Below are 26,722 nucleotides of genomic sequence, written 5' to 3' on the forward strand. Positions count from 1 at the left end.
TTACGCCTAAAACAAAACATACAAACATTTACAATTACTAGTGTAACATTCAAGTAGCAGTTGGGTGTCATTCAAAATGTCATATGCATGATGTATAGATACCACACAAAAATACAGCATATTAAAACATAGTCGAGGGAGTAGCCAGAAGATGTAAATACCTCCCACTTTGAACTAAAGCTTTTGTGGCACCAAGAAAGCGAAGCAAGTCATCATAACCCTCCCCAGAGGAGTTCCCTTGTCCAAGGATCTATCCATTCATATTTCCATCAAAACCCTGATATCCACTATTTCAAATGTATATTCTGTCATCTATTAATTCTTTCATCCATCATTCAGTCTTTCACCATTCATTCTGTCCTTCTATCTGTGTGCCCATCCATATCCAAACCTTTTCAATCATTTGTAAACCCATCCATCATCTATTCTTCCATCCATCATTTCACTCATCCATCCCACCATTCACCTTTTCACCCAATCCATCCATTCATTCATCATCTACTCTTCCACCCAGCCATCCATTCATTCATCCATCTAATCATTTACACTTTCACCCATGCCATCCTTTCACTTATCTATCCACTCTTCCACCCATCTATTCATTCACTCATCCATCCAACCATTTACCCTTTCATCCATCCAGCCATCCTTTCACTTACTCATCCATCAACCCATTCAACTTTTCACTCATCCATCCATTCTTTCTTCCAACTTTCCACCCTCTCTTTCACTCGTGTATGCATTCTTTAACTCATCCATCTTTACATTTTTCATTTCACTCATCCAGGCACCCATTCGCCCATCCATTCTTTCAAACATTCATCCATGCTTTCACTCATCCATCCATTCATCCTCGCCTTTCTCTCCCCATTCCCCTTTCACTTAGCCACCCATCCTTCCATCCACCCTTCACCCACCACCCACTCATCCACTTACTCATCCACTCATGAATTCATCCATTGGTCCTATCACTCATCCATCACTCATCCAGCCATTCTTTCTCTCATCCATCCACCCTTTCACTCATCTATCCATCCTTTTGTCCATCTAGCCTCCCTTTCACTCAACCATCCATCCACTCTTCCAACCATCCATCCATTTCCTCATTCATCCAACCATTTACCCTTTTACCCATCCAGCGATCCTTTCACTTACTCATCCATCCACCCAGTCACTCATCCATCCACCCACTCAACCTTTCACTCATCCATCCATCCTTTCTTCCAGCTCTCCACCCTCCCTTTCACTCATTTATGCATTATTTTACCCAACCATCTTTACATTCTTCTTTTCACTCATCCATGCACCACTCGTGCATCCATTCTGCCAATCATTCATCCATGCTTTCACTCATCCATCCATCAACCCTCCCTTTCTCTTTCCATTCCACTTTCAGTTAGCCACCCATCCTTCTATACGCCTTTACCCATCCACCCACTCATCCATTTACTCATCCACTTATAAATCCATTCATTGATCCTTTCACTCATCCATCCATCTTTTCTCTCAGCCATCTATCCTTTCACTCATCTATCAATCATTTTGCCCATCTACCCTCCCTTTTGCTCACCCATCCATCCGTTCACCCTTTCACTTATCAATTCATCAATCCATCTATCATTTCACTCATCCATCCACCCATTCACTCGCCCACCATCCACCCTTTCATTCATCATCAATCCTTTTACCCATCCATCTACCCTTCCACCCATACATCCATCTTTTTAATATCATCCATCCTCCCACTCACATATCCACCCATCCTTTCTCTTATTATTTAACCATTCACCCTTTCACGCATCCATTCATCCTTTCACTAATCCATCTAGCCATTACCCATTCCTTGACTTATTCACAAACCCACCGTGTCACATTAATTATAAGCTGAGCCTTTGTCTACTGAGTTGCAAACAGAAGAGAGCCATAAAGAACTTCACCCTCACAATTCTTCCAAAAGCAAGAGGTGTAGTGGGGGAAGGTTCACTAAGGCCTTGCACGTAGAAAATCTGAAAGCTTGGAAGTCATGAGTCATGTATGATGTACAGTGCCAGGACATGAGATGACTGTAACATGGTGTTGTTTCCAGGGCTTTAAGTTTGATGGAAAACTGGGGGTCTCCCAAGGGGCATGTCTGATGTAATTAAGGGCATGGCTTTAAACACCTAAGCTAAAAATATGTGCAGAGAATAATGTGCCGCCTAACTGGTATTTATTGTTTCTATCATAGCATCCAGTATCATTAGATCTACAATAAGCCATGACTATTGGCTTTTTCAATAGATGTTAGTTGCATAAAATAAATTTAAAAAAGCAGCAACTATGGCTTAGTTGTATATAATATTAAAAATGATTCAGCTCTGAAATTACGAGACTGTGTAAGAACTATTACCTCTACTGTTTAGCTTCTTTCGCCAGCTTGTTTTCATGAACTGACCCACTGCAGCATGGGCGTTTTTGTGCATTTCTTCCATCTAACCCTAACAGGATGCCCTGCCCTAGACCATGGCAGGAGGAGGCTACCACATGCTGTAACAGCTCAAACTGGCCCATTGTCATTCTGTATGTGACAATTAGCTGCAGACAGAATGACAATGGGGGAGGTGGGGAAGCTCTTGTGCTCAAAGGAGGAGTACAAGGCGGCCCCATCAGGGAGCTGAGGACTCTCGCAGGGGAACAGCTCAGCTCCCTGCAAGGTCCAAAATTACGGACAAAAGGCATCTGTAAAAGGGATTCTCACAGACAACAGACAAGAGGTCCAAATTACGGACAGTCCGTGAAATTTACAGACAGTTGGTCACCCTAAACCCATTATCTTTGTTTCTATGTCATAGAGAGCTGTCAGTGAAGTCATTCTGTGAAATTTGAAGTCCTATTTCTATGTTTGTAGAAAGTCCCAGCTTTAGGATCTAAAAATCAGGTCACCTTACAATGCTGTAGGGATGGGTTTATCCATTGTGTGGGTATTGTAAAAGAAAACAAAGTAGCCCTGACTAAAATTCTCAAATTAGCCTCGCTCTCCTCGCTTTGTCTCTTTCCATCCACCTGTTCTCTTGCTATCTTTTCCTCTCTCTCCTTCTATGATGTCTGTGAGAAATTGGGTTGTTGGTTGAGGTCATTGAGACCCTACTCCAACAACAGCCACAAATTCCCATCAGGGTGAACCACAAAAAGTCACTAAATTAACCTGTGACTAAATATGGTCACCAGATTATGAACAAATGTATTGTTATAATCATTATGGTCATCATTTCTTACACAAACTGTAAACCCTAGAAATGTATTGATGTACAACCAATGGGAACATTGTCCGACGCCACCAAAGGGTAGCTCAAAAACATTTTTGGGAAAATGTCCATACTTTTCAGGTTTTAATACTTCCAATCCAAAATCATTTTACGTTAAAAATGTTAAGAAGACAGGAATGACAAGTATGTTGACAAATGCCAAGCAAAGACATTCTGCAGCCTTATATGCTCAGCTGCCTTCGCTAGGTTTTGACTTTTGGAAAGACAACATTGAGACAAAAACTGTCTGGGGCACAAATGATTGGCAAGTGCAGGGGATAGAAGATTTATTTAGAGCCTGCATCATCCCAGAGAAAATTATGTTTTGAATGACACTGTCCATCAGACATCTTGTCTTGGGTTAGCCAAGATAAAAGACCTAAACAATCCGTCCATATCTACACCTACAACTGATAGCAGTAACACTTCAGAGGGGGAGGTCGACGTACATACTATTTTGCATCACAACAGAACAGATTGGAAAAAATGGTTAATCTGGCCCACAGACACAAACAACTGTCAAGATAGATAGCTGAATAAAACACGGGGGTTCCAGATCCAAGATATGTTCAGAGACAGCATCCAGGAATAGTAACAACATACAGTGTAGGGAAACTATGCCTTGAATGGCTACATAGATCTACACTCAAGGAAGTAAAACAACACTTATCTTTACTTAAAGATGGCGCTGATCTTAGAGAATTCCTGCTAGGACCAAGAACACCGCGTCATAAACGTTTTATATATGCCGGTATCTATGCTGCTTATAATGAAGCATGGAAGATAACGCAAGCAGAGAATGCAGAAAAAATACGAGAAATTGATTGTATTAATTTAGAAAAAAGTCTCTCTGTAGTTGACAATAGGTTACCGACTCTGCCGTCCAGGATATGTTCTTTGGACAGCATAGTATCTTCTGCCATAGACATCATGGAACAGGACTTGGTCATGTTGCAACATGGTCAGTCGCAAATACGTTCTATCATGCTATTAGACTGGACGTCACAAAACCTACGTTCAAGCTATGTGCCTTGGCGTTTAATCAATACTACGTCACTGTTTTCGGAATTCAATCTCACTGATAAACAGATCAAACTGGCACAGAGGGGAGCAGACTATACGGTGCTGAGTATTGAAAAACTGGAAAGATTGCCATTAACTGTTGCTGAGAAACCAGCCTCAGAATGGATTATACATGGAACAATCACTCTGCCTGTTACAATTTTCCATTTTCAGTATTGCCTAAAACATATACCAGCAGGCACATATGAAAGGTTGGGTAAAGAATCCATCAAGACATCCTCGGAATTACCATACACACACAGATGTTGGAGTAGGGGAAAAGAAGTGTTTCTTAGTGGTAAAAATTGTGAAAACACACTAAGCGGTTCTCTCCTTTGTAAGGGTATTAATATACACGGGCCTGCAATGGTTCCTCTACCAACTTATCCTGCCACCTGCAAGGTTCACCAGCTGCGTGATTGATCCAATTTTTAGACAACTTTCTAATGGAAGTTACTTCATGTTGACCGATCACAGTTGCTGTGGCATGTTGCCAGGTTTACCCTATCTAATAACTGTGTCAGCCAGGGTCACTTGCTGTATGCAAGTATTGTTTCCAAAAACCAAGACAGACCGGGAGTCGCCTTTATGGCCTTCACTGAACATCTATTCTATACGAATTGATACTTTAAGCAGAATGAAACACATTCTTTTACAGAAAACTGTGCCACTGACCTCGGCAAAAGAGACCTATGATCTGCAAGTCGCAAGGTCTTCTGCAGAGATACATGCCCTCTGAACTACAAATTGCCCTATACATTTCTCTGCAATTTTAAGTCGTATCTTAAACATGTCTGATACAAGTGGTATTGTACATGTATTTAAGACTGTTTTTTCGGGACTGTTAACACCGTTTGAAGCAGTCCTAGGAAACATTCCAAACTTCGTGCACTCTGTTTGGCAGATTGCCTCTCATTTTGGGACTCGCTGCATGGATACTATTTTTGCTCCTACTGCTGCGATATGGCAAGTCAATCAACAAGTGACACCCAGTTCACCGTGGAGACAACTCTACTGGCGATTAAGTGTCGTGAGTGCATCGTCCAATTTTTGGGATTAACTTGTTTAAGAGAATTGAATACCACATGGTTTCTATCATTCAGACCAATTTGGCAAGATTGCATCTTACCTCTTCTACGATGCCTGCTATGCGGAGAAGAATGTGTGCTAGACACATGTCGGACACTCCCATCAGTCATGCAAACGGATGTTGATACTTTGCTTGAACCAGTAACGGCCCATGCACTGTGTTGTCCCCAGCGGCTACCAATTCTGATGACGGCATTCATTGAGATCTCACAGACGCAAAATGCTGACGGTGAGGTACGAGAGGAAACAGGCACACAGGTATCATCCACTTCGAACATTGCTAATGCGACCAATGCTGACGGCGATGCGTCACATCTATGTGCGATTAATCTTCTAAACAAGGTAATCTAACTTTCATCTACAATGGTAGGCACATTTTTTACAGACTTAGAGGATTTGATGTTTTCTCCAAACAATAACACTGACTTTTGATTTGGCACACAGTGTTCTGAGAGACTCTGAATTCGACCTTCATTTTTTCAAAACAAAGTTCTAACTTTGGGACTCATTTTTTCTATGATTAACTTTTTCTTTTGCAAATTTGTATTTTTTTCTTCATTTTTTGGCACAAAGTAATCTGCTTAAAGTAGAACTGTTCATAGAGAACTAGAATTCTTTGAAAAACTTCCAGAGATAATATTTGACCTTGTCCTCATCCCAACAGTTATATGTAATATGACATGAAATGGTTTCAGCACTTTTTTCTTCTGTATTTACGAGCCATTTCATAAATGTATTTTTCGTAATTCATTCATTTAGCATCCTAATGTTAACTATATGCTTAGAATGAAACATTGCTTAAATGCGTACAGCACCATACATCTTTTATGTGTACAACCAGTTCAAATGTATTTTTATGTATTTCGGGTGGGTTTTAACACATCATGTTTAGATCTGTTTAACATGTTTAGAACTTAGTTGAAGTCATACATAAGAAAGCGGAGTGGGTGTAGTATGGCGTTTTAGATTCCGAATGGATTTCCCCGATTCATGCCCCTATATAGGTACAATTCACGTTGCCCTTATATAGGCATAGAAATCAAACCCTTATTAGGCATAGCCCATGCAACCCAAATACAGGCATGCCAAATTCCATCCGTTCACCAAACGTCACAACGATTTCATGGAAAACCAGCTTAAGCCGTTAGGGACTTCCCCTTGCTTGAATATTGATTTCTCTAAGAACTCAGTTAGTTTTACAATGAACATCTATTCCTTAGTGGTTCATTCATGATGTTCATATGGCCGACTTTACGTCAAACATGGCATTCCTAAACACCTTCAAGGTATAAATATACCTTTATTTGCTATGGCAAAGCACGGTGGTTCGGAGCAGTTCAACGACCTACTTGCCCGACGCAGCTCGCTACAGCAAGTGCCGAAGGAAGCCAACTCTACAGCTGACGCACTGATCAGGAAGCTGCCCTCCTCTGCTGAGAAATCCAGCACCAGTGTTTCTGACTCCCCTTGCGGGGTGTTGGGAAATCGATTCCCGAGACAGAGATACCAGACCTCCTTCATTCTAAGGTATGGAGCTGATTAGAACCTAGAGAAACCTTTGGTAGATTCTTGGCAAAAACTAATCTATGCTAAAGACCATACTTACTTCTTCCCTCGTACTAGACTTAGGTTAGGTACATTGGGGTCGGCGTATTTTAGAAGCACCTGTTGAGTATTTTAGCCTTTGTTATTTATGTATGCATTTTTATATGGGTTAGAAACCATACAATGCTATTGCAGTATTATTTTATAATACTATTCTCGCTGTACGCATTATACTTTGCATTCTGTCCAACGATTGTAGCAGTTCACCCCTCTTGCATGAGAAAAGACTGTTCAATAAACCTTTTTATTGAAAACGCCCGTCTTTCTATTTCTCTGCAACTTTGTAGAAACGAAGCATGCACGATTGACTAGGTGAAATACTTATCTATTGTTTCTACGGCTCTGAAGATATTTTCCAGTCCTAGGGAAACAAAGTTGCCATGTTTATTCGGTCTTCAGAAACTAATCCCTTCTTGTGAATTCGTGAAAGTTTCTAATGATCTCTGAGCTAGCTGGCACTCACAATTAAGTTTAGTATATTCGATAGAGACCTACTGACCTAAGTCCTATGTCAAATCTATAGGATATATTATTCCTATGCGCAGAGCCTATTGGGAATATAGGAACTACACTATACTACGACCTGTGGCGGCACTTCTTGTGAATCAGGGCTCACTCCAGAAGAGGCCAGCCTGCAGTGCACATGCACATGCAGGTCCAGCTAAGTCTAGGCTGCTAAGAAGGTGTGGGGCAAGTCTCTGGAGCTTGTTATGTCCCTGTAGCTCAGAACAGGACGCCAGTCAGCGAGCCTTTGGAGTCAGTCAAGAAGCATGTCCAGTCTTCCTTCCTCATACAGCAGGGCAGCAGGACAGTCCTTTTTGCAGCAGGGCAGTTCTTCGAGAATCAGGGCAGCAGAGTAGTCCTTCCTCAAAGTTTGCCATAGGTCAAGAATTGATCTGAAGAGTGGGTCTGAGAGTCCTACTTTTATACCGGGTGTTAGCTTTAAAACGGAAAAAGCTTCTGAAGGTTTATCTTACAGAGGTGTTTGGAGTTTCCTGCCTCCCTGCCCTGGTTCCAGTCTGACTGCAGTTACAATAGGCTAGTGTAAAGTTCTTTGTACAAGATGTAAGGCAGTGTCTTTGAAGTGCAAGTGTGACAGGGGACAGCTATGCCCCCCTCATCAAGTCAGGATGGTCCATCCTGCCAACACTCAGTCCCTCTATTGTGATACTGCTCTGGAGGAATACACAATGGTCAACTGCCAACTATACTTGGCCACGAGTCCCAGGAACGGGCTTCAGGCACCAAATAGTTAAGACATGAAAATGTCAACTTTCTAAAAGTGGCATTTTCAGAAATATGATGTAAAATGTAACTTTACCATTAAAGAGGGGTTTTAATTACAATTCCTCAGACACTGAACATGCCATTCCTACCAGCTCCCAAACAAAAGCTATCTCTTATTAAATGTAATAAGAGAACCCAAAATTATGAATTTGAGAGTTTTTCACCACCAGGACATGTAAAACTTAAAAGTACATGTCAATTATTTTTATATATAGCAAACCCGGCCTTATGGGCTGATTAGGGCTTATTCTAGGGGTTACATATGTATTAAAAGGAAGGTTTAAGCCTGGCAAAAGTTTTATTTTGCCAGGCTGAAATGGCACTTTAAAACTGCACACACAGGCTGCAAGTGTCAGGGCTGGGATATGTTTTTAAAGAACTACGTAAGTGGGTGGTACAATGAGTGCTGTACGCCCACTAATAGAATTCAATTTACAGGCTTAGAGTACATGTCGTACCGTTTTACTAGGGACTTACAAGTAAATTAAACGTGCCAATTGGGTTCAAGGCAATTTTACCACAGCAAAAACACTTTAGAATTGGTTAACAGTGGTAAAGAGTACATAGTCCTTAACACAATTGGGTTCAGAAAACAGGAGGGTTAACAAAAAATGTTGCTGGGTGACCATACATAGAGGGCCAGGTCCAGCAATGTGTTTCTTATCACTTCTCTCCTTCCTTCTCTGCCTTTGTTGTACGCCTCCTTGTGTTTGATGCAGTTGACCTCAAGGGCCTGGGGAAAGTACTGCAGGGACAAGCAGTGGCCTTGGGCTTTCCACACTGCCCCCGTAGCTCCAGTGCAGTGGAGTAAATTTCTGATGGACTAAAAGGCCTGTCTGGCCCTATAATAGTACCGCTTTTGCATGTATTTGCTATATTATCCATGCACCTACTGCTTGCCAATGAACAATTACATTGTAACCATGTTCATACTGGCTTCTGGGTGAATCATGTAGACTCTCTACTGAGATGTCTGTGGGTTACGCCACCACTGCTTCTGGGTAGACCCTATAGATTCTCTACAGAGATGCCAGTGAATTTTCTTTGATTGTGCCTCGACTACTTCTGGAGGAAACCCTCACATCCTTTACTGAGGTATCTATGTATTGCCTTGGACCACAACTGGGTAAACGTCATGCATCCTTATTGTGCTATCCATGAACGTCTTTGGGATGTGCCGTCACAATTTCTGGGGTGGCTCTACATACCCTTTCCTAAGATATCCTTGAAATATTTTTTGTTGTGTCTCCATCTCGTCTGGGGGATTGCAGAACTCCTGTTTTTAGATATGTGTAATTTCATCAGGTTGCGCCACCACCATGAACCCTTCAATCCTCTACTGAGGTGTTTGCGAATTTTTCGAATTGTGCCTCCACCACCTCTGGTCAGATTCTTTAGTCCCTCTACTTAGATGTTAGCTAATATTGTTGGGTTGCACCAGCACCACTTATGAGGTTCCTGTGGATTTCCCTGGGTTTCCCTTCAACCATTCCTGGCCCCATAGAACCTTTACCATGGTATTCCTGAATCACACCTCTAGTACCTCAAGTGGGATCATAATCCAAATACTTCAGTTACTAGATACTCTGTACACTTGAGGCAACCTAGTGCTCATTTCAGTTTGGGCTACTCAGTCTCAGAACACAGTAAATGAGCTAAGGTAAAATGGGATGTGCAACAATGCTGCTATCCCTCCACATAGCTTCACTACGTACCATGCCCAAACACAGCTAAGCAAAGCACAATCTCCCCACACAGACCATACACAAAAACATCTTTTCATTCCCAGAGAACATAAGGAAGAGCCTTTCGATCGTCCCTCCAGAAACACTTTGGACCTTGCAGCAGGTAAGAAAGCATTATATGAATGTCAATACATGACAATTCATACCCATGCCAGTGATCTTTTAACTACAGACCAAACACGCCTATGTCCAGACACACTCCCATGGCCTACAAAGATGCCCTTTCAAGAGCTGCTCTGCTATGAGGTACAGGGGCACAAGCGGTAGAGCCAGATACTCCTGGCCTGCTGCACACAAGCTATCCATTATGAGTGCCCCATACGTGGTGCACTCATGCTACAGAACAAACCTGTCTGCACCCACCCCACTAGGCAAAAACAAGACCGACATAGTTTATCGTTGTTGGGAATGGGGGTCTCTAGTTGGCAGATAGGTCCAAATAAGGACCCTTGCTTCTGGTCAGGGTAAGGGGGATACACACTTTAGATAACCCCTGCTGACCCCCTTGGCAGCTTGGCACAAGCAGACAGGCTTATCCCAAAGGCAATGTGTAAAGTATTTGTACCAACACTCACAGTAATACAGTGAAAACACCAAAAAAGGACACAACACCAGTTTAGAAACATAAAGTATCTTTATCTAAAGTAAAGAAGACCAGAACTACAAAAATCCCAAAACACAGTTAAAAATATAAGAACTTGTACCATAGAAAACTATGGATGCGTGACTTTTCACCAAAGTACCTGTGTTGCGTCAAAGTTCACCCAGCCAAACAGCCACAGTGCTGGAAAACAAAGAGATGCAATACTTCTGAGACCCTGAGGAGGCGATGCGAAAGCCAAACAGCGGACGCGTTACATAAACTACGTTCTGTAGGAGGAGTGATGCATCGAGTCTTCGTGCCGGTTCCAGACCGCAGGTATGCGTTGCGAAAGCACCTCGCACAGGTATGATGCGTGGATCTTCGGGATTCGTCAGCTTTTCGCGATGCGTCGGTTCTTGGAACCGCGACAGGCGCTGCAACGGTCTTTGCAGCAGCATGGCAATGCGATGGAAATCTTCTCGCACCGTTGAGATGCATCAGTGAAACATGCCACAAGAAGAACGATGCGTTGAATTCTTCACGCTTCTTCTTTCTTCCAGCTCCCAAACAGCAAGAGCAACCTCCAGAGGCCCAAAACTGGCACAGGCACCTCAAGGCAGGTCAGAACTCACAACAGCAGAGTTCAGGGGAGCTAGGTGTGAAGTCTTTGGGTCCCTGAGACTTCTGAACAGGAGGCCAGCTCACTTCAGGCCCTTGGAGATCTTCTTCAAGCAGGGGACAAAGAACACGGCAAAGTCCTTCTCCTTTCTTTGGCAGAAATAGCAAGTGCAGGCAACCCCAGACACACAGCAAGGACAGTACTTCTCCTCAGTCTCTTCAGCTCTTCTCCTCGGCAAAGGTTCCGCTTCAGCTCCAGGAATGATCTCAAGTTCAGGGGTTTTAGGTCTAGCATTTATACACCAAAATGTCTTTGATCTCTTTGTGCAAGGGGCTCTGAGCCCAGTTCAAACCAGTTCTGGGGGCACTCTGCCAGTGCACTACAACTTTCTTTGTTAGTGTGGGCCTTGGTAACAGACACACAGCAAAGGGGCGGAGCCAGCATTGTGGAAGGCAGGCACAGCCCTATTCAGGTACAGGTGCTACTCCTCCCACCACTCAAAATGCAGATCAGGCCTATTCAGCCTAGTGCAGACTCACCCAGACTCCTGGAGCCACCCCAGCCCCTGTCACTCCAAAGCCAGACAGACAATCCACAACCAGGGAGAGGCACACAAGAAGGTTGAACACGAAAATAGCCACTTTCTAAAAGTTGTATTTTCAAACACACCATCTTTACTAAAAGATGTGTTATTAAATTCTGAATTCAGGGATACCAAACTCCATTTTCCTATCTTACTCCTTTTCGAAGATATGCTTGTAAAAAGGTTACAAAGCATTCTCCATTCTGTCCTATGGGCAAGATAGGCTTTCAATCGTGAAAAACGAAATTGGCAGTGTTTCACTATCAGGAAATTTTACAAGCGGATCACTGACATAATATAGAATACAAAAATATAGACTTACCAAAATATCGTTGACAAAATATAGAATGCAAAAATATTGAACTCCTATCTACAAACAAGTAAGTACAAAAATATCGAATCAAAAATATCGTTGTTAAAAATATGTCTTAAAAGTAATTACAAATTAATTAAATAATAAATATAATTAACTAAAACACACAAAAATAACCTTAAAATTAATAAATAATTAATTTAAGTAAAAAAAGAAACATACAATTTTATATTTTTAATACATATATATACATTAACGTAATATTAATAAATAATATACAATATTTTTTAAGTAGGTTAGCGGGAGGGTAAAATTTACTATTACCACTCCAGTTAGTGCAACAGTAGGGAAAGCGTTGGATAGAGTAGGGGTAAAAATTACCATTCCCACTTCAGTGAGTGAAACAGTATGGAAAGCATTGGATAGCGGGAGGGTAAAAATTACTATTCCCACTCCAGAGAGTGCAACATTAGCGAAAACGTTGGATAGCGGGAGGGTAAAAATTACTATTCCCACTCCAGAGAGTGCAACAGTAGGGATAGCGTTGGATAGCGGGAGGGTAAAACTACTATTCCCACTCCAGAGAGTGCAACAGTAGGGAAAGCGTTGGATATCGTAGGAGTAAAAAATACTATTCCCACTCCAGAGAGTGCAACAGTAGGGAAAGCGTTGGATAGCAAGAGGGTAAAAATTACTATTTTCACTCCAGAGAGTGCAACAGTAGGGAAAGCATTGGATAGCGGGAGGGTAACAATTACTATTCCCACTCCAGAGAGTGCAACAGTAGGGAAAGCGTTCCATAGCGGGAGGGTAAAAATTACTTTTCCCACTCCAGAGAGTGCAACAGTAGGGAAAGCGTTGGGTAGCGTAAGGGTAAAAATTACTATTCCCACTCACCACGCACCAGCACATGTCCTACCTTTTACATACACTGCACCCTGCCCGAGAGAGGGGGGTACTTTGGGCCTACTATAGGGGTGTTCTATGTGTCAGAAAAGGGAAGGTTAGAGCCTGACAAGTGGTTGCACTTGCCAAGTCGACATGGCAATTAACAAACTGCGCACAGGCACCGCGGTGGTAGGCCTGAGACATCTTTTCTGGGCTACTTTTCAGCACTGCAGGCCCACTGGTAGCATTTGGTGTACCTGCCCTGGCACATGTAGTGCACTTTACTAGTGACCTACTAGTAAACCAAATATGACAATCAGGGAGAACCAATAATATTCACAATTTACACAGGGAGCAACTGCACTTTGACACTGATCAGCAGTTGCAAAGTGCCCCAAGCATCTAAGGCAGCAAAAATGAGAACCAGCACAGCATCAAAAACACAGGGGGTAAAGGCAAAAAGTCAGGGAGAACCACACCAAGGATGCCAGGTCTAACAATCGTTATCTCATTCTGCCCTCCTGCATGGTGGAAAAGGGGGTCTTCCATATATGTCTATCAAAACTGCACTGTCTGCTGTTCACGCACCATAACATTGTAGTCTCACGGAAAACGGCTACATGGACCGTTCATTGCTGGGACACAGAAGTTGACCATGATGCCGCCCCAGTGCTGTGCTAGCAGGGGGCAAATTCTCCTTTTTATTTTACTTTGAGGCCAGAACGTTTTGATCCGGAATTCAAACATAATCCTAGACTTAAAACCCTTTTCTGGGTTTCACTCAATCCCTTTTCAAAATAAATTGGTGACAACTGCTTAATCAATCAATCAATCAATCAATCATCAATCAATCAATCAGGGGAATTATAGGCACACTTCACTCTTGAGGGTTTCAAGGCGCTGTGGGGAGGGGGTCAGCAAATCCATTGCATACGAAAAAGCCAGGTCTTCAGAGCCTTCTTGAAAGTGTTCAGGTAGGGGGCACGCCTGATGTCGGCGGGGAGCTTGTTCCAGGTCTTGACCGCGATGTAGGAGAAGGATCTTCTTCCTGCTCTGGCTCTGCGGATGCACAGTGTGTTGGCGAGGAAGAGGTTGGTGGAGTGGAGGTTTTTTTTGGGTACGTGAAAGGTGATTCTTTCATTGGGATATTGGTGTCCGGTCCGGTGTTGTGTAGGCATAGGTGAGTATCTTGAAGGTGACTCTCTTTTCGAAGGGAGCCAGTGGAGCATGCATGGGTGTTGGCTGATGTGTTCGTGTCCAGGGATACTGAGGATGAGTCTTGCAGTGGTGTTCTGAATTGTCTGGAGCTTGCGGAGTAGGGACTTGTTGATGCCGGCGTAGACGGCGTTTCCGTAGTCCAGCCTTTTCGTGATGAGTGCGTGGATGACTGTCTTCCTTGCCTCGGGGTGGTTCATTTGAAGGTCTTACTGAAGGTGTGGAGGGTTTTGAAGCAGCTGGAGGTGACGGCGTTGACCTTTTGTTTCATGGAGTGGGAGGGGTTGAGTATGATGCCCAGTATTTCTTTTTTAGAGTTATATATAGCGTGAACTAGATCCGTAGGTATCGGAGCGTTTTACAAGAGCACCAGTTATGTTACAGACGGACACATTCATTTTTGTTAGGCACAGGGAGATTAAGGGGCATATGTATGAAAATCCCTCTTTGCGATTCTAAATTAGCGATTTTTTAGAAATCGCTATTTGAGAATTGCAAATAGGGATGTATGTAAAAAATCGCAATTCATTAGCGGTTTCTTAATATTCCTTAATTGTGATTAGCAAATTGCGAATCGCAATTAAGGAATACTTTCCCATTTATTTCTATGGGCCAGGAGGCCCATAGGAATAAATGGAAGTTATTCTCAATTTGCGATTCGCAATTTGAGAATCACAAATTGTGAATAATTTCAAGGGTGCAAGGGTGTCATAAGGACACCCTGAGGCACCCCTGAAATTTACATGTGTGCGCATATGGCGTACATACATGCCCTATGGGCATGTATGTGCGCCACATGGCACCTTTACAAATGCCAAAAAGTGAATTTGTGAAAGAAATCGCAAATTACCACCAACTTCAAGTTGGTGGTAATTTGCGATTTCTTAATGGGTGCTCCATACATAGCCTTTAAGGAATTGCAATTTGCGATTCCTTAAATGCTGACGCAAAATTAAGGAATCACAAATTTTGCGATTTCTTAATTTTGCGATGCGATTTTAATCATACATCGCATTTTCCGTTTTTTCAGTCGCAAGCGCTGCTTTTTTGCGAATCGCAGCGTTTGTGACTAAAAAAAAGGATGATACATATGGACCTAAGTGATTTGCCTCGAATCACAGATTGTTGAACGTCCCTAACCAGACTCGAACCCGGTTCCCCAGCTACAAGGTCCACCACCCTAGTGTTAGGCACATTCTCTCCCTAACAACCTTAGCAATGACAGTCAAAAAGAAATAGCACCAAAGCCTTGACATCCAACTCAATGGCCAATAGGTGTCAACGGAAATGTCTAGTTGCTGCATGAAGGCATTTCAATTGATACATGGGTAGGGCCTTCATTGCCAGGGATCAATAAGCATAGACACACAATGCAAACACCCAGAATGCAAAATGCCTAATCTTGCATAGTTATAGTGACATGGTCAAAAGTGATCAAGGAACAATCACTGCTGTACAAGACGTGAACTCCACTTGAAACTACAGAGGCTAAACGCGTTCCTTGATCATTGTTCACTACATCAATATAAATCTACAAGATTAGCTACTTTGAATTTTGAATGCTAGCATTCAGTGCGTTTATGCATGTTGCTCTCTGTTTGACTGTGCCGGTCACACAGGGATTTGACGTCGATCAACCTGGTGTTTATTTTCACGAGTCCAAAGGACATTTGGGGAGGTGGGGGAGTAGTCATGGGAAGGAAGAGGTCTCTGAACTCTGCTTCTCAGCCTATGATCGTGGTTAATTTAAACCCAAAAACTCATTCTAGCTACAATTTTTGTATTCAGACTCGTGTCACAAAATAAAAAGGACAAAAAAAGGATTGAATGGATAAAAAAAATGGTGAAAAACTGGAGGGCTACCAATGTTATAGTAAAGCAATTTTAAAAAGTATATGCGTGGAGGGTTACAGCACTGCTGTGATAGCCGGCAAGTCTGGACTACCAGTCACTTTACCAGCTCTTCTTTGGTGTATGTACGGATAATACATCCCTTGGCATGATTTCCCATTGCTGCAGATAGTACCTGTCCTAGGCCTTTGTTATTTTTTTACAAAGAAGCTTTATATTCCCTGCTTTGCTTATTTGCCTCCTGCATCAGGTTTTTCTACTTCTTCGGTGTACTTATGCTGCAAAGTTTTTTTCCTGTTCGGTTGGTTCTTTATTTATTCCCAGAGAGATATCAAAAGTTTCAATGGGTATTAACCAATACTTAATGGTCCATCATCTGTACCATTAGGCTCTCTTGACTCATGCTTCCCGTCCTTATCAACCTGGCTGGAAGCACTGTTTTAAACAGGTCGGAAAACTTCTCTAAAACATGATGTTTTGTTAAAGAAATTTGGAGCCTGTCCTCTTGTCCTTTGCATTAAAGATTTATTGCCACTTCTCTATCAGATCGTACCCTTCAACTAGCACCTCGATTCTTGTTTTCCCATTTAACAATAGGAACCGTTACTACTTTAACACCTACTTTGCTCTTATTTCCCCTTTTCAGCACACCCTGGTTCCCTGTGCAATCCATCCCAAATATACCATACGTCACAGGCCTCAAAGCTTGAATCAAGTCCAACCATAATCGCGCCCGACCTATCCAGGTTCATCTGCTGTGGAAACATGTTGCCATCATATTGTGACAAATGGAAAGAGCCCAGGACCACAGCAGACTACACTCGACTTTGGTGAAAATGTGTGCTGTCCTGGGAGCAGAACCTTCACTAGCGCGGACTACCACCGGTCCTGGCACAAAGATGGCGCACCACATTTTGGGACCTTCAGCTGCCTGTTAAGGAGGGGAATCCTCTGGGCTTATTACAAGAATGACATGCCTCAGAAGCCAGAACCCATTTTAAAACCTTATATTGGTACCCAGTAATGTGTATGATATGTGCTTTGTGAGCACCACACACTAAAAGTATGGGATAAAATACATGGACATTCTAGTTCCTTTTCTCTGGTACCGGACACAGTATCAAAATATTACACCAGTCAAACTTACAAATGTTATCCTGGAGTTGATGCTCGCTCCTCCTGCAGGAGACTCATAGGATCAGACGGTCATTATCTCTTAAACAGTTATGAGCCTCCAGAGATCCAAATGATTGTTTACTAACTTACTCTATAGGTTTCAATTAACTTACCCCTGATGACAAGATAGCGATTCAGTTTTCTCCAGAAATGACGATTTTGCCGAGATTCACTTCAGGGACAGAACCTGCTCCTAGCCCAAATAGTTACCTCACTGCAATGTCCACGACCTGCCATTTCAAATTTCTGCCAATCAGCTCCTTTTCCCACTTCAGGATTTACTCTGATTGGGCTTCCACCCTTACTTCCTCTAAATAGCTCTTTCCTCTTTGACCAGGTGTTACCACCCTTAAGCATTTGCTTTGCTCTCACGTCCAAAACCCTGGCTGAGAATATGGTTTCTTTATGTGAAGACAAGGAACTATATTCATCTCTCGAACTTACAGCTCCTTTGTCTCTGGTTAAGACTGAGATATAAATCAGGTTCATATTTTTGTTTCCTAATACAACTTACATAAGAGCTCAAGCTGTAGCTTAATGCTCCAAAAGACACCTCAGTTCTCCACAGCCATTGTATATGCAAATGCAGTAATAAGAGTAAACGTCACCATGGATGAAGGGGAAGACAATGCATCCTAACAAATATTGAGGGAAGTCAAAAGCTACTGAGGTTCTTATCATCGTGCCTCCTGATAAACTAGCAGCACAGGGTCTCTTCGCAAAATGTGTTGATAACACTCCCTCTCCCCTCCGTGGGACTGGATCCGCTTTCCTACAGCATGCTGCTGCTGCATGGAGATCTTGTTCAAGGTCCACAGTATGTCCATTTCCTGACTTTTTGAACGTGACCCTCGGAACCCCCCCAATACCCCCCCCCCCCACCCAGACAATCCGCTTGGTGTGCAAGGGCACTCAGTGGACATTTACTACTGCGACGATGAGAAAGGGTAAAGTACCTGCTGCTTCCTTGATCCTAGACACGGACTCCAGCAGGTGAATGCCACCTCAGTCATGGACAGGGGCAAAGGACTTATTTATGACAAAATGGACCAGTATTACTTTTTCAACAGACATAGATGTATTTATTCCGTTTATGTTGAAAGAACCCATTGGGTATCTTCATGTTAGAAAAGACAGACGCTATGTCACTCAATGGCGCAAGGCGTTCATGTGCACAGATATGCTTTGCAAAGACCAACTACATGACATGGGTATGCTGATAACAGTGTGTTACACCAGCCAGGATTGCTCTAACCGCAGAAAAAGATTTTTTATAACGTGTTATTGCGGTGGCTCACCCATTTGTGTGTTTTAACTGTCATAGTGGTTATTTCACCATCTGCAGCAATGTATAGGCTTTCCAGTGGTTATTTAACTATTATTAAGAATTTATCTCTAGTTGATTAATTTAGTTGCAAATTCATAAATGGTAATAAACGGTGCCCATTTTCAGTTGACCTTGCAGATTTCCTAGTTCCTACATAGCCTTGGTTCTTTGAAGATTTAGGATAGTTTTCCAATTTTCCTTGGATTTTGACAATCATATGTTCTATTTTCGCCCGGGTTCCTCGGCACATAGAGGGCTTGCTGAACGATCAGAAAGAAAGAAAAAAAAATGACAGAAGCCAAGTAGACTCAGCCACAGGGGCAGCTGCTGCCACTGACCAGTAACACTGTAAGGACAGATATATTTTCAGAGCAACTAAGCAGCCAGGCTGGACAGTGGGCACCTGTAGTTGCAACAGTATTGTGCTGTCATGGGCTCTAATGCAAGGAATGCACATACCCACATGTCTTCTGATTAAGGAGCATTATTGGGGTGAAGATAACCCTTTATGCTCCTCAGACCCAGGGCCAGTGCAACAGTTGCACTAGTTACTGCTATGCACCTGGGCACCTGCTGCCATGCAAGTCTCACTCACTTACCCATTAACGTATATGCCCTGAATCCAGAACATACATTTGCACTGCTAGATGTACAAACAAGGCCCACAAGGGGTGGGGGCTTGGAAAGGTATGTGAGGGTTCAGTTAACCTGGCATGGGACACTAAACTAGCACTGGGAGATGTGTTTGGGGAGATCTTTCTGTTCAGAGACTCTGTTGCTGAGGACAAATATGCCCCAGGGAGCTAAAAACACAAAGGGGCTGATTCCAATTCGGAAAACAAATCTGTACGACGATTCGTATTCGAAGCTGTTTCCGTATGATTCATACAAATCCATCCGAATAGCGTAGTACGATCCGTAGGATAGAAATACGTCCGAATCTGTGCGAACCGTACGAAAAACAAGGCTAATCCGTACGAATTAGACTCTCACAGTGAACCATACGATTCGTAAACATGCCGTACGACCCTCCAAGGACGATCCGGACCGGGTAATGAATATGCGATTCGTATGGAACACATCGCTTATAGGCAATTCATACGGAGAGCCACACATTCACATATGCCCCGTACGCCTAAACGCAAGGGGTGTACGCATGGGGTGTACACACCGTACACCTACGGCCTTGGGGGGGCACGAACCGTACCCCTACGCACCGTACGCCAACATTCATGGGGTGTACAGACGGGGACATACGCACCGTACCCCTGAAATCCAGGGGTGTACCCACCGTACCCCGATGCACCGTACCCCTGTTATCATGGGGTGTACGCACCATACCCAGGGGGGTCCGTGTCGTACACATTTCGAGGCAAAATCTGCTTTTACTGATGTATTAAGCTCCTGTAGGAAAAGAGTCGTACGGAGTGTTGTCGATACGATTCGTACTTACTGGGTCCGAAAATACAGCTTTGATCCATACGGACATTGCGTACTGCGCGTTCCGAATGCGATTCGCACAGATCAGTGAGTTGTACGGTCTTCGGTACGATTCATACGGAGAACTGCTTTGGGTACACATCATACTAGGTCATAGGTACGGTTCGCCATACGAATTGTATGGAAAAAAGCTCCGTATGGCTATTCAAAGGGCATTTTCCCGATCGGAATCGGCCCCTTAGTGCCTAATTTGCATCACAAAAGTGATGCAAACCTGGTGCAAAGTGTAGTTTTGGGGCTTACAGTCCAGCACAAATCCTGAATTGCTTTGGACAGTAGCCCTAACGTGACATAAAGTTTCACTAGGAGCTACTTTACGTCAAGGAGGCATGGGTGGTAAATGGACTTTCCCATGCACTCACCTATGAAGTTTGATGCTAATTCTTATTTACTAAATTTGGTAGAATGGGATTGGCGTAAAAAAAGTATGCCTCCTTGCTGAGGTAAAGATGGAAAAAAAATCTATTTTCTCCAAACCTTTGCATGCATGCTGCACCTTACAGCACACATCCAGAGTGGTAAAGTGTGAAACTTTGTCAAAGCATAGAATATTTGATGGAATAGTCTATAAGTGGCTGCTATAATAAATTAGGTGGCAGTGCGTGGATACTTACTGCGAGAAGCTGTTTGCTGTGCTATTCAATATTGTTCAAAACCCTGAAAAGCACTTATATGGTGGCACCATGCAATTCATTATTGGGCAAGATCTGAGTTAAAAGAAGTACTTTTTGCACAGCTGTAGCATAGTATCTTGCAGGATGGGCTACTGCATCACAATTGTGATGGATATCCCATCCACTTTATTACAAATGTCATAAGATAAAATGCGCTTGTAATAGGGCCGATAGACTTCTGTGATGGAGTAACCAATCAGTCACACTCTAAATAGCACCTATAATTTTAGATTCCCCATAGAAACAGAAATGGTAAAATCCTAGGCTGTATCCTCTTTGTTTGCCCATTAGAACAAATGTCTATTGTTATTTATTCTTAAAGAGCTCTAGATGTCTTAAAGTGTGCAGCTTGTGAAATGGCCTTGTAGGTACACCCAGATCACTCCAGCCTTAAGTTACCTTCATTGTGTACCCCTGCAAGCTGTAGTGTGCCTTTTCTAGGTGATGAAATTGGCAGGTGTCAATATTATCCAGTTTCACAGTAAAACACTTATTGCACTCTGAAGGACACTCTAAATCTATCTGGATTTAAATGTGAGACATTCCAGATGTCAGTAAGATGTGCTTAGCTCGCTGAGCCATTTTGCTCGCTAAATCCTGCTCCATCATTCAAAAGACTGAGCCCATAGCATTGGGTTTGCAGATGATATTAAAAAAGAAAATCCAGTAAAACGTGTAGAATGCCCCCAAAATTATCAAAGTCTCCAGACATTACTGCTTTTCTTGATGGTCTCAAAAGGCTTGGGCCATATTTGGGTGCAGGGCATCCTGAAATGCAAAATCATAAACTTAATAGGACCTCCATGGCAGGGTCAGGCTTCAACTCAAGAGCTGACAATAACAATTGACATGCAATGGAAATATCAGAAGGTCTGGTATTGGCTGCCAGCCTTTTTGGCTTTGTTAATATTGGTTTTTGCTTTGCTATAGTTTTTACAACACATTGTTGTTAGAGCTGTTGGGCTGTCCAACATTTTTAAAAAATTGAAAATTTAGATATGTTTTAGCCTTTAAAGACACACTTTTTATTGTATTGTATTGCAACATTTATATAGCGCTTACTACCCATATGTGTGGCGCTGAAGCACTTGTCTACTTCAGTAGCAAACTACATTCTGTAATGTGAGTGGTCTGAAGAATATTGTCTTTGTTTTGATCTTATGTGGGAAGTGTTTCCATGTTGTACGTGATGACCACCAATGATTTGTTGACTTGGGCATTTTTATTATTATCCCATATCTGAGTGTCGTTGTGAGATGTAAAGTAGCGGTCATATTTTATCGATACTAGGGACCAGCAGTGGTGGATTCTATTAAAGTACTTCAAATTGGCAAGCGAGGTTTGACAGATCTCTTCTGTAATTCCATGCCTGTTCATTTGGTGAGTAGTTCTCTGCACCTGTAGGGAGGGTGGCTGGAAGGAGACTGTCTTTGTTTTATTTCGGAAGTGTTTTCATGTTGTGTGTGATGACCATCGAGGTGCAGTTATTGTGTTAATGGACTCAACACAAAGCAGTGTGTTGGATGATGAAGTGTGAGAGACAGATGCACAGAGTTATGGTTCTCAGTATGCGGGAAGCTTTGAACAGCTCTGCATGTCCCTTTATTGTTTTTCATATGGTAAATATGTTTAGCGCGTTACTGCACTAGTTTGTCCAATCTGAGATTTTGTGTATAGCTGTGGTCCTGAGTTGGCATGGTTGGTGAGAGAGATATGTTGGGATGGGGATTTTTATTATCAAACCATATCTGAGAGTATTTGTGAGATATAAAGAAGCAATCAGAGTTTATAGATATTTGGGCTCTGCAGTTATAGACTATATTAAAGTCCTCTGAATTGTACAGCAACGTGTGACAGATCTTTTCAGTTATTTCTTGCCAGTTCATTTGGCATAGCCATTACTGTCTCTGGCTATAATTGGAAAATACTTTGTGCAGATATACTATTTGTTAAAAGGCAGAATGCCATCCCTCACAGTGAAGTTAGCCAATGGCTGACCTATCGCCCGGAAATGTATGTAGAAGTGGGTGGAAGTAAAATGTGGCTGATACAACAACAGACCAAGGATGAAGAGGCTTTCTGAAAGCCCCTGGAAGTAAGCATATTAAACTATATTATACTTTTGATTTTACTAAAATCAAAAGGCCTTTCCTCACGCCAGAATAAAACACACAAATTCGATCCTGCCCAATCTATGTCCCCAGGCTTTGGAACGACCTGTTCCAGGGCAGATAAACTCCCAGCGCCAACTTTTATTGGATTTCTAAGACCCTCGCGGGCCAGCCATCTATACAGAACACACCTCAACATTCACTCCAGGCGGCAGGTGGCGAGAATGCGGCCTGCCCTTGGATCGCCCGTAAGATAACCCACTATGATTACATAACGTTGTATGTAATAAACCTGCAGCAGTTTCTTCTCAATCTAACACTGGTGTCTAGTGTGTTATTGGCGGGATGCATGCTATGTTGTGCAGTGGGGGGGTCCTGTTGCCATGATGTGTCTATGACCCCTGGGCGAGGGTCGGCCAGAGGTGGCGAGCACTGGGGCAGTAAACACCCATCCAAACGAGTCTCTAAATGGTCTACAGACTGATCCGATCTAGCAAGTAATCATTATTTGGCCATTTTTGTCAACACTTATCTGCCCCAGTGCTATAGTTTTCATTTCCGTTTCCCATGGCTTAGTCATGCCTGTGGCAATATTTGCCTGGAACGTTTGTTGTCTCATCACCGGCTACTAAGTTTATGTCCCTGGTTAATGCCCATTCATTGACTGGTGACATCACCCATTTTCGGGGCCGAGTCACCTGTCGCCCCTTGTGAGGTGTGTGTGGGGATGGGGGCAAGGGTCGGGTTTCGTTCGCTTTAGTAAATCCCCCGCCCGTTCACGGGTCTGTCTTCCCGCTTCGGGCCCCGGGTTTCCCAGTTACCTGTTCCAGCGGGACACCTTCCTCCGGTAGCTGCGTGCGGCCTCCGGTCCGGACAGCAGGTAGTCCCCGGGCCCCAGTGCCGGTGCGGGGCCTGTGTAGAGCGGGTGCTGGAGCAGCCTGCGCAGCCGGGAGCGGAGAGCCGCTGGGGGGTGCTGCGTGCCTTGCCCCGCTCCGGCGCTGCTGTCACCGGGCTCCAGGTGCAGCCTCTCCCCGGCCCCTGCTCCCTCCTCTCGAGGCTCTTGGTGCATTCCGTTCCCGGTCCCTGCCGCCTCACCTCGGACCTCCTGCTGCACACCTTGCTGGGCGCCAGTCCCCGGGCCTCCCCAGGAGTGGTTTCCATAGCCGGCCCGCTCCGGGAAGGAGGCATTGCCCCGCGTCCCCGCTGGGAGCCCGGTACAGGTGCACGGCCCCCCTGGCTCCCCGAAGAGCCGGCCGCGAAGCTTCGGCCAGAGGTGCAGGGAGAAATCCGCCAGGAGCAGGGCGGAGAGCAGCAGCAGGATGAGCAGCCGGTCCCGCCTGAAGACCCACATGCGGCTGAGAGGGAGGGGAGCCCGCGGTGCTGCTGCTCGGTCAGCGCAGCATGTGATGGGTGTCGCCGCTCTCTGGTCCACCCTGCACGGGAGGAGTTGTGCCGATTGTCTCGGGTGCTGCTGCTCTGTTTGTCAACTTACTGTCAAGAGGTGCGAGCAGGACCCCCGGTGCCTGCGCGCTGTGTCAGCCTTTCACAGGAGAGTCTTTCTTAGTGACCCACGACACCACTGCCCTTTGGCCGCCTTGCACCTGGTCTAGCAGTGGACTGGGTGCTGCTGCCCTATGCCAGTCTTGCACCTGGAGTAGCAGACGTCTGTGTGCTGCTGCTCTGTGTCAGCCTTTGCTGGGACAGCCCTTCTCAATGTCCCGGACACTGCTGTCCTATGCCAGTCTTGCACCAGGAGTAGCAGTGGTCTGTGTGCTGCTGTTCTGTGTCAGTCTTTGCTGGGACAGCCCTTCTCAATGTCCCGGACACTGCTGCCCTATGCCAGTCTTGCACCTGGAGTAGCAGACGTCTGTGTGCTGCTGCTCTGTGTCAGCCTTTGCTGGGACAGCCCTTCTCAATGTCCCGGACACTGCTGTCCTATGCCAGTCTTGCACCAGGAGTAGCAGTGGTCTGTGTGCTGCTGTTCTGTGTCAGTCTTTGCTGGGACAGCCCTTCTCAATGTCCCGGACACTGCTGCCCTATGCCAGTCTTGCACCTGGAGTAGCAGAGGTCTGTGTGGTGCTGCTCTGTGCCAGCCTTTGCTGGGACAGCCCTTCTCAATGTCCCGGACACTGCTGCCCTATGCCAGTCTTGCACCAGGAGTGTGCTGCTGTTCTGTGTCAGTCTTTCTTTGGAGAGTGCGCCTGAGTGTCCGCCGCTGCCCCATGGACTGGGTGCCGCTGCTCTGAGAGTCTGCCTTTCAGTGGGCAGTCCGTTGTAGTGCCCAGTGTGCCATTACACTCTCTGTTAATCTGGCGGGACTCTGCCGTACCCGTAAAGAGATCAGAGTTTGTATCAAGGGTCCTCTGTAGTCTGGTAGCCCCCGGGGTATTCACCTTGTCAACGGAGATGCTGTGATGTCTGCCACTCCTGCCGAAGTCTGTGCATTGCACGGGTGCTTGTTCTGCAGGGGGATATCCCAGACTGTAGGGCCCAGGTGTGTGTACAGGTTGCTGCTGCGCGGCGTGTCAGCCCTGCTGGGGAATGTGATGTTCCCAGGTTGTTGCTGTGGGGTGGTGAGCTCTACTCGAGCAGTCAGTTTGTCTTGTTTCCAGGGTAATCCAGTGTGCTTTTACACTGTGCTTTCCTTCAGTAGTCAGTGCTGTGCCGGGGTCCTGAAGTCCGGTATTCCAGCCTCGCCGGGGTCTGTGCTGAATGCAGGGTGCTGCTTCACGGTGTGTCAAGCCCGCAGGAGTGTCGCAGCATGGCCTGACAGCCGGACTCTGTTGAATACGGGGTGAGCTGTACGGGATTTAAATCCTGAAGGACTCTGAATGCTGCACGTGTCGATCCTACAGACAGATGTTCGACATGAGCACAGAGCACAGCTCGCTAGCCCCGCGGTTCATGCGCGTTGCAGGGTCCCGCTCTCGCGCTCCAGGTGATGCCGCTGCCTCTCTGCAGCCTCCGCCCCCGTCACGCGAGCGCGGCGCTCTCCGGGTCACAGCTCCACTCCGGAGCCAGAGACGGACGCTGTTATCTCCAGACCCGCGCGGGCAGCCTCATTTAAGGGAAGCAGCAGACAGCAGCAGTTAGGAAACAGCTGGCTCGCGAGGAGGCGTCCTCATTGGCTGTGACGGATCACACCTGTGATGACATCCAGCTCCATCAGCAGGGTCTGACTCTGAGGAACACAAACCTCCAATCTCTCTCACCTGCTCCTCACCATTCCCTGCCCCCACGACAGCGCCCACACGCCTTTCACCTCAACACAGCGCCTATATAATGTCGGGCCAACATCCTGCAAATCCTCCTCTCTTACCCCAAGAGCCTCAGCTAATTACCAGATATTCAGACCACACCCTGAACTGCATCTAAGCTTCTCCCAGACTTCCAACCCTAGCCCTCGCCGCCCACCCCAGTCTAACGCCTCTCTAGAATTTCAGAATCATGCCTCACTTTTCATCACTCTAGTCTCCTTCGGACACCAGCCCCTCAAGGCATCAGCCCCCTGGCCCCCAGTCTCCTCTAAGGCCGAACCCCAGCTGTCCCTCGGGTGCCCGGGCGGTGCCAGTGAGTCAGGCATGAGCGTGCCGGGCCGGCTCCAGCTGTGCTGCAGCCCGCTCCCCCTGCACCGAGGCTGCAATGAGCCGCTCCAGCCGGCTTCTCTCTGGGATGGAAACAGAGCTGCACTGCTTGGGCGAGCAGCTGTGTTTCTTGTGTTAACCCCTTTTGACCCAGGACTTCTTCAGTCCCACACAGAGGCCAACAAGCGCGCCCCCTTAAGATCCTCTTCCTATTAGAAGCTCGCAA

General features: G+C 44.9%; 1 protein-coding gene across 1 annotated transcript in view; it reads right to left on the reverse strand.

Annotated features, from left to right (window-relative positions):
- FAM20A (FAM20A golgi associated secretory pathway pseudokinase) overlaps nucleotides 1-25,947 on the reverse strand; it is a 377,577-nt gene extending 351,630 nt beyond the window's left edge. The window contains exon 1 of the mRNA XM_086930966.1: nucleotides 23,734-25,947. Within this exon, the coding sequence (XP_086787092.1) occupies nucleotides 23,734-24,263 (530 nt within the window). The 5' untranslated portion in view covers nucleotides 24,264-25,947. The remainder of the gene's footprint in view (nucleotides 1-23,733) is intronic.
- Between the last annotated feature and the right edge of the window lie 775 nt (nucleotides 25,948-26,722).

The sequence above is a fragment of the Lissotriton vulgaris genome, chromosome 7 (assembly GCF_964263255.1).
Source record: "Lissotriton vulgaris chromosome 7, aLisVul1.2, whole genome shotgun sequence".
Classification (NCBI taxonomy): Eukaryota; Metazoa; Chordata; class Amphibia; order Caudata; family Salamandridae; genus Lissotriton; species Lissotriton vulgaris.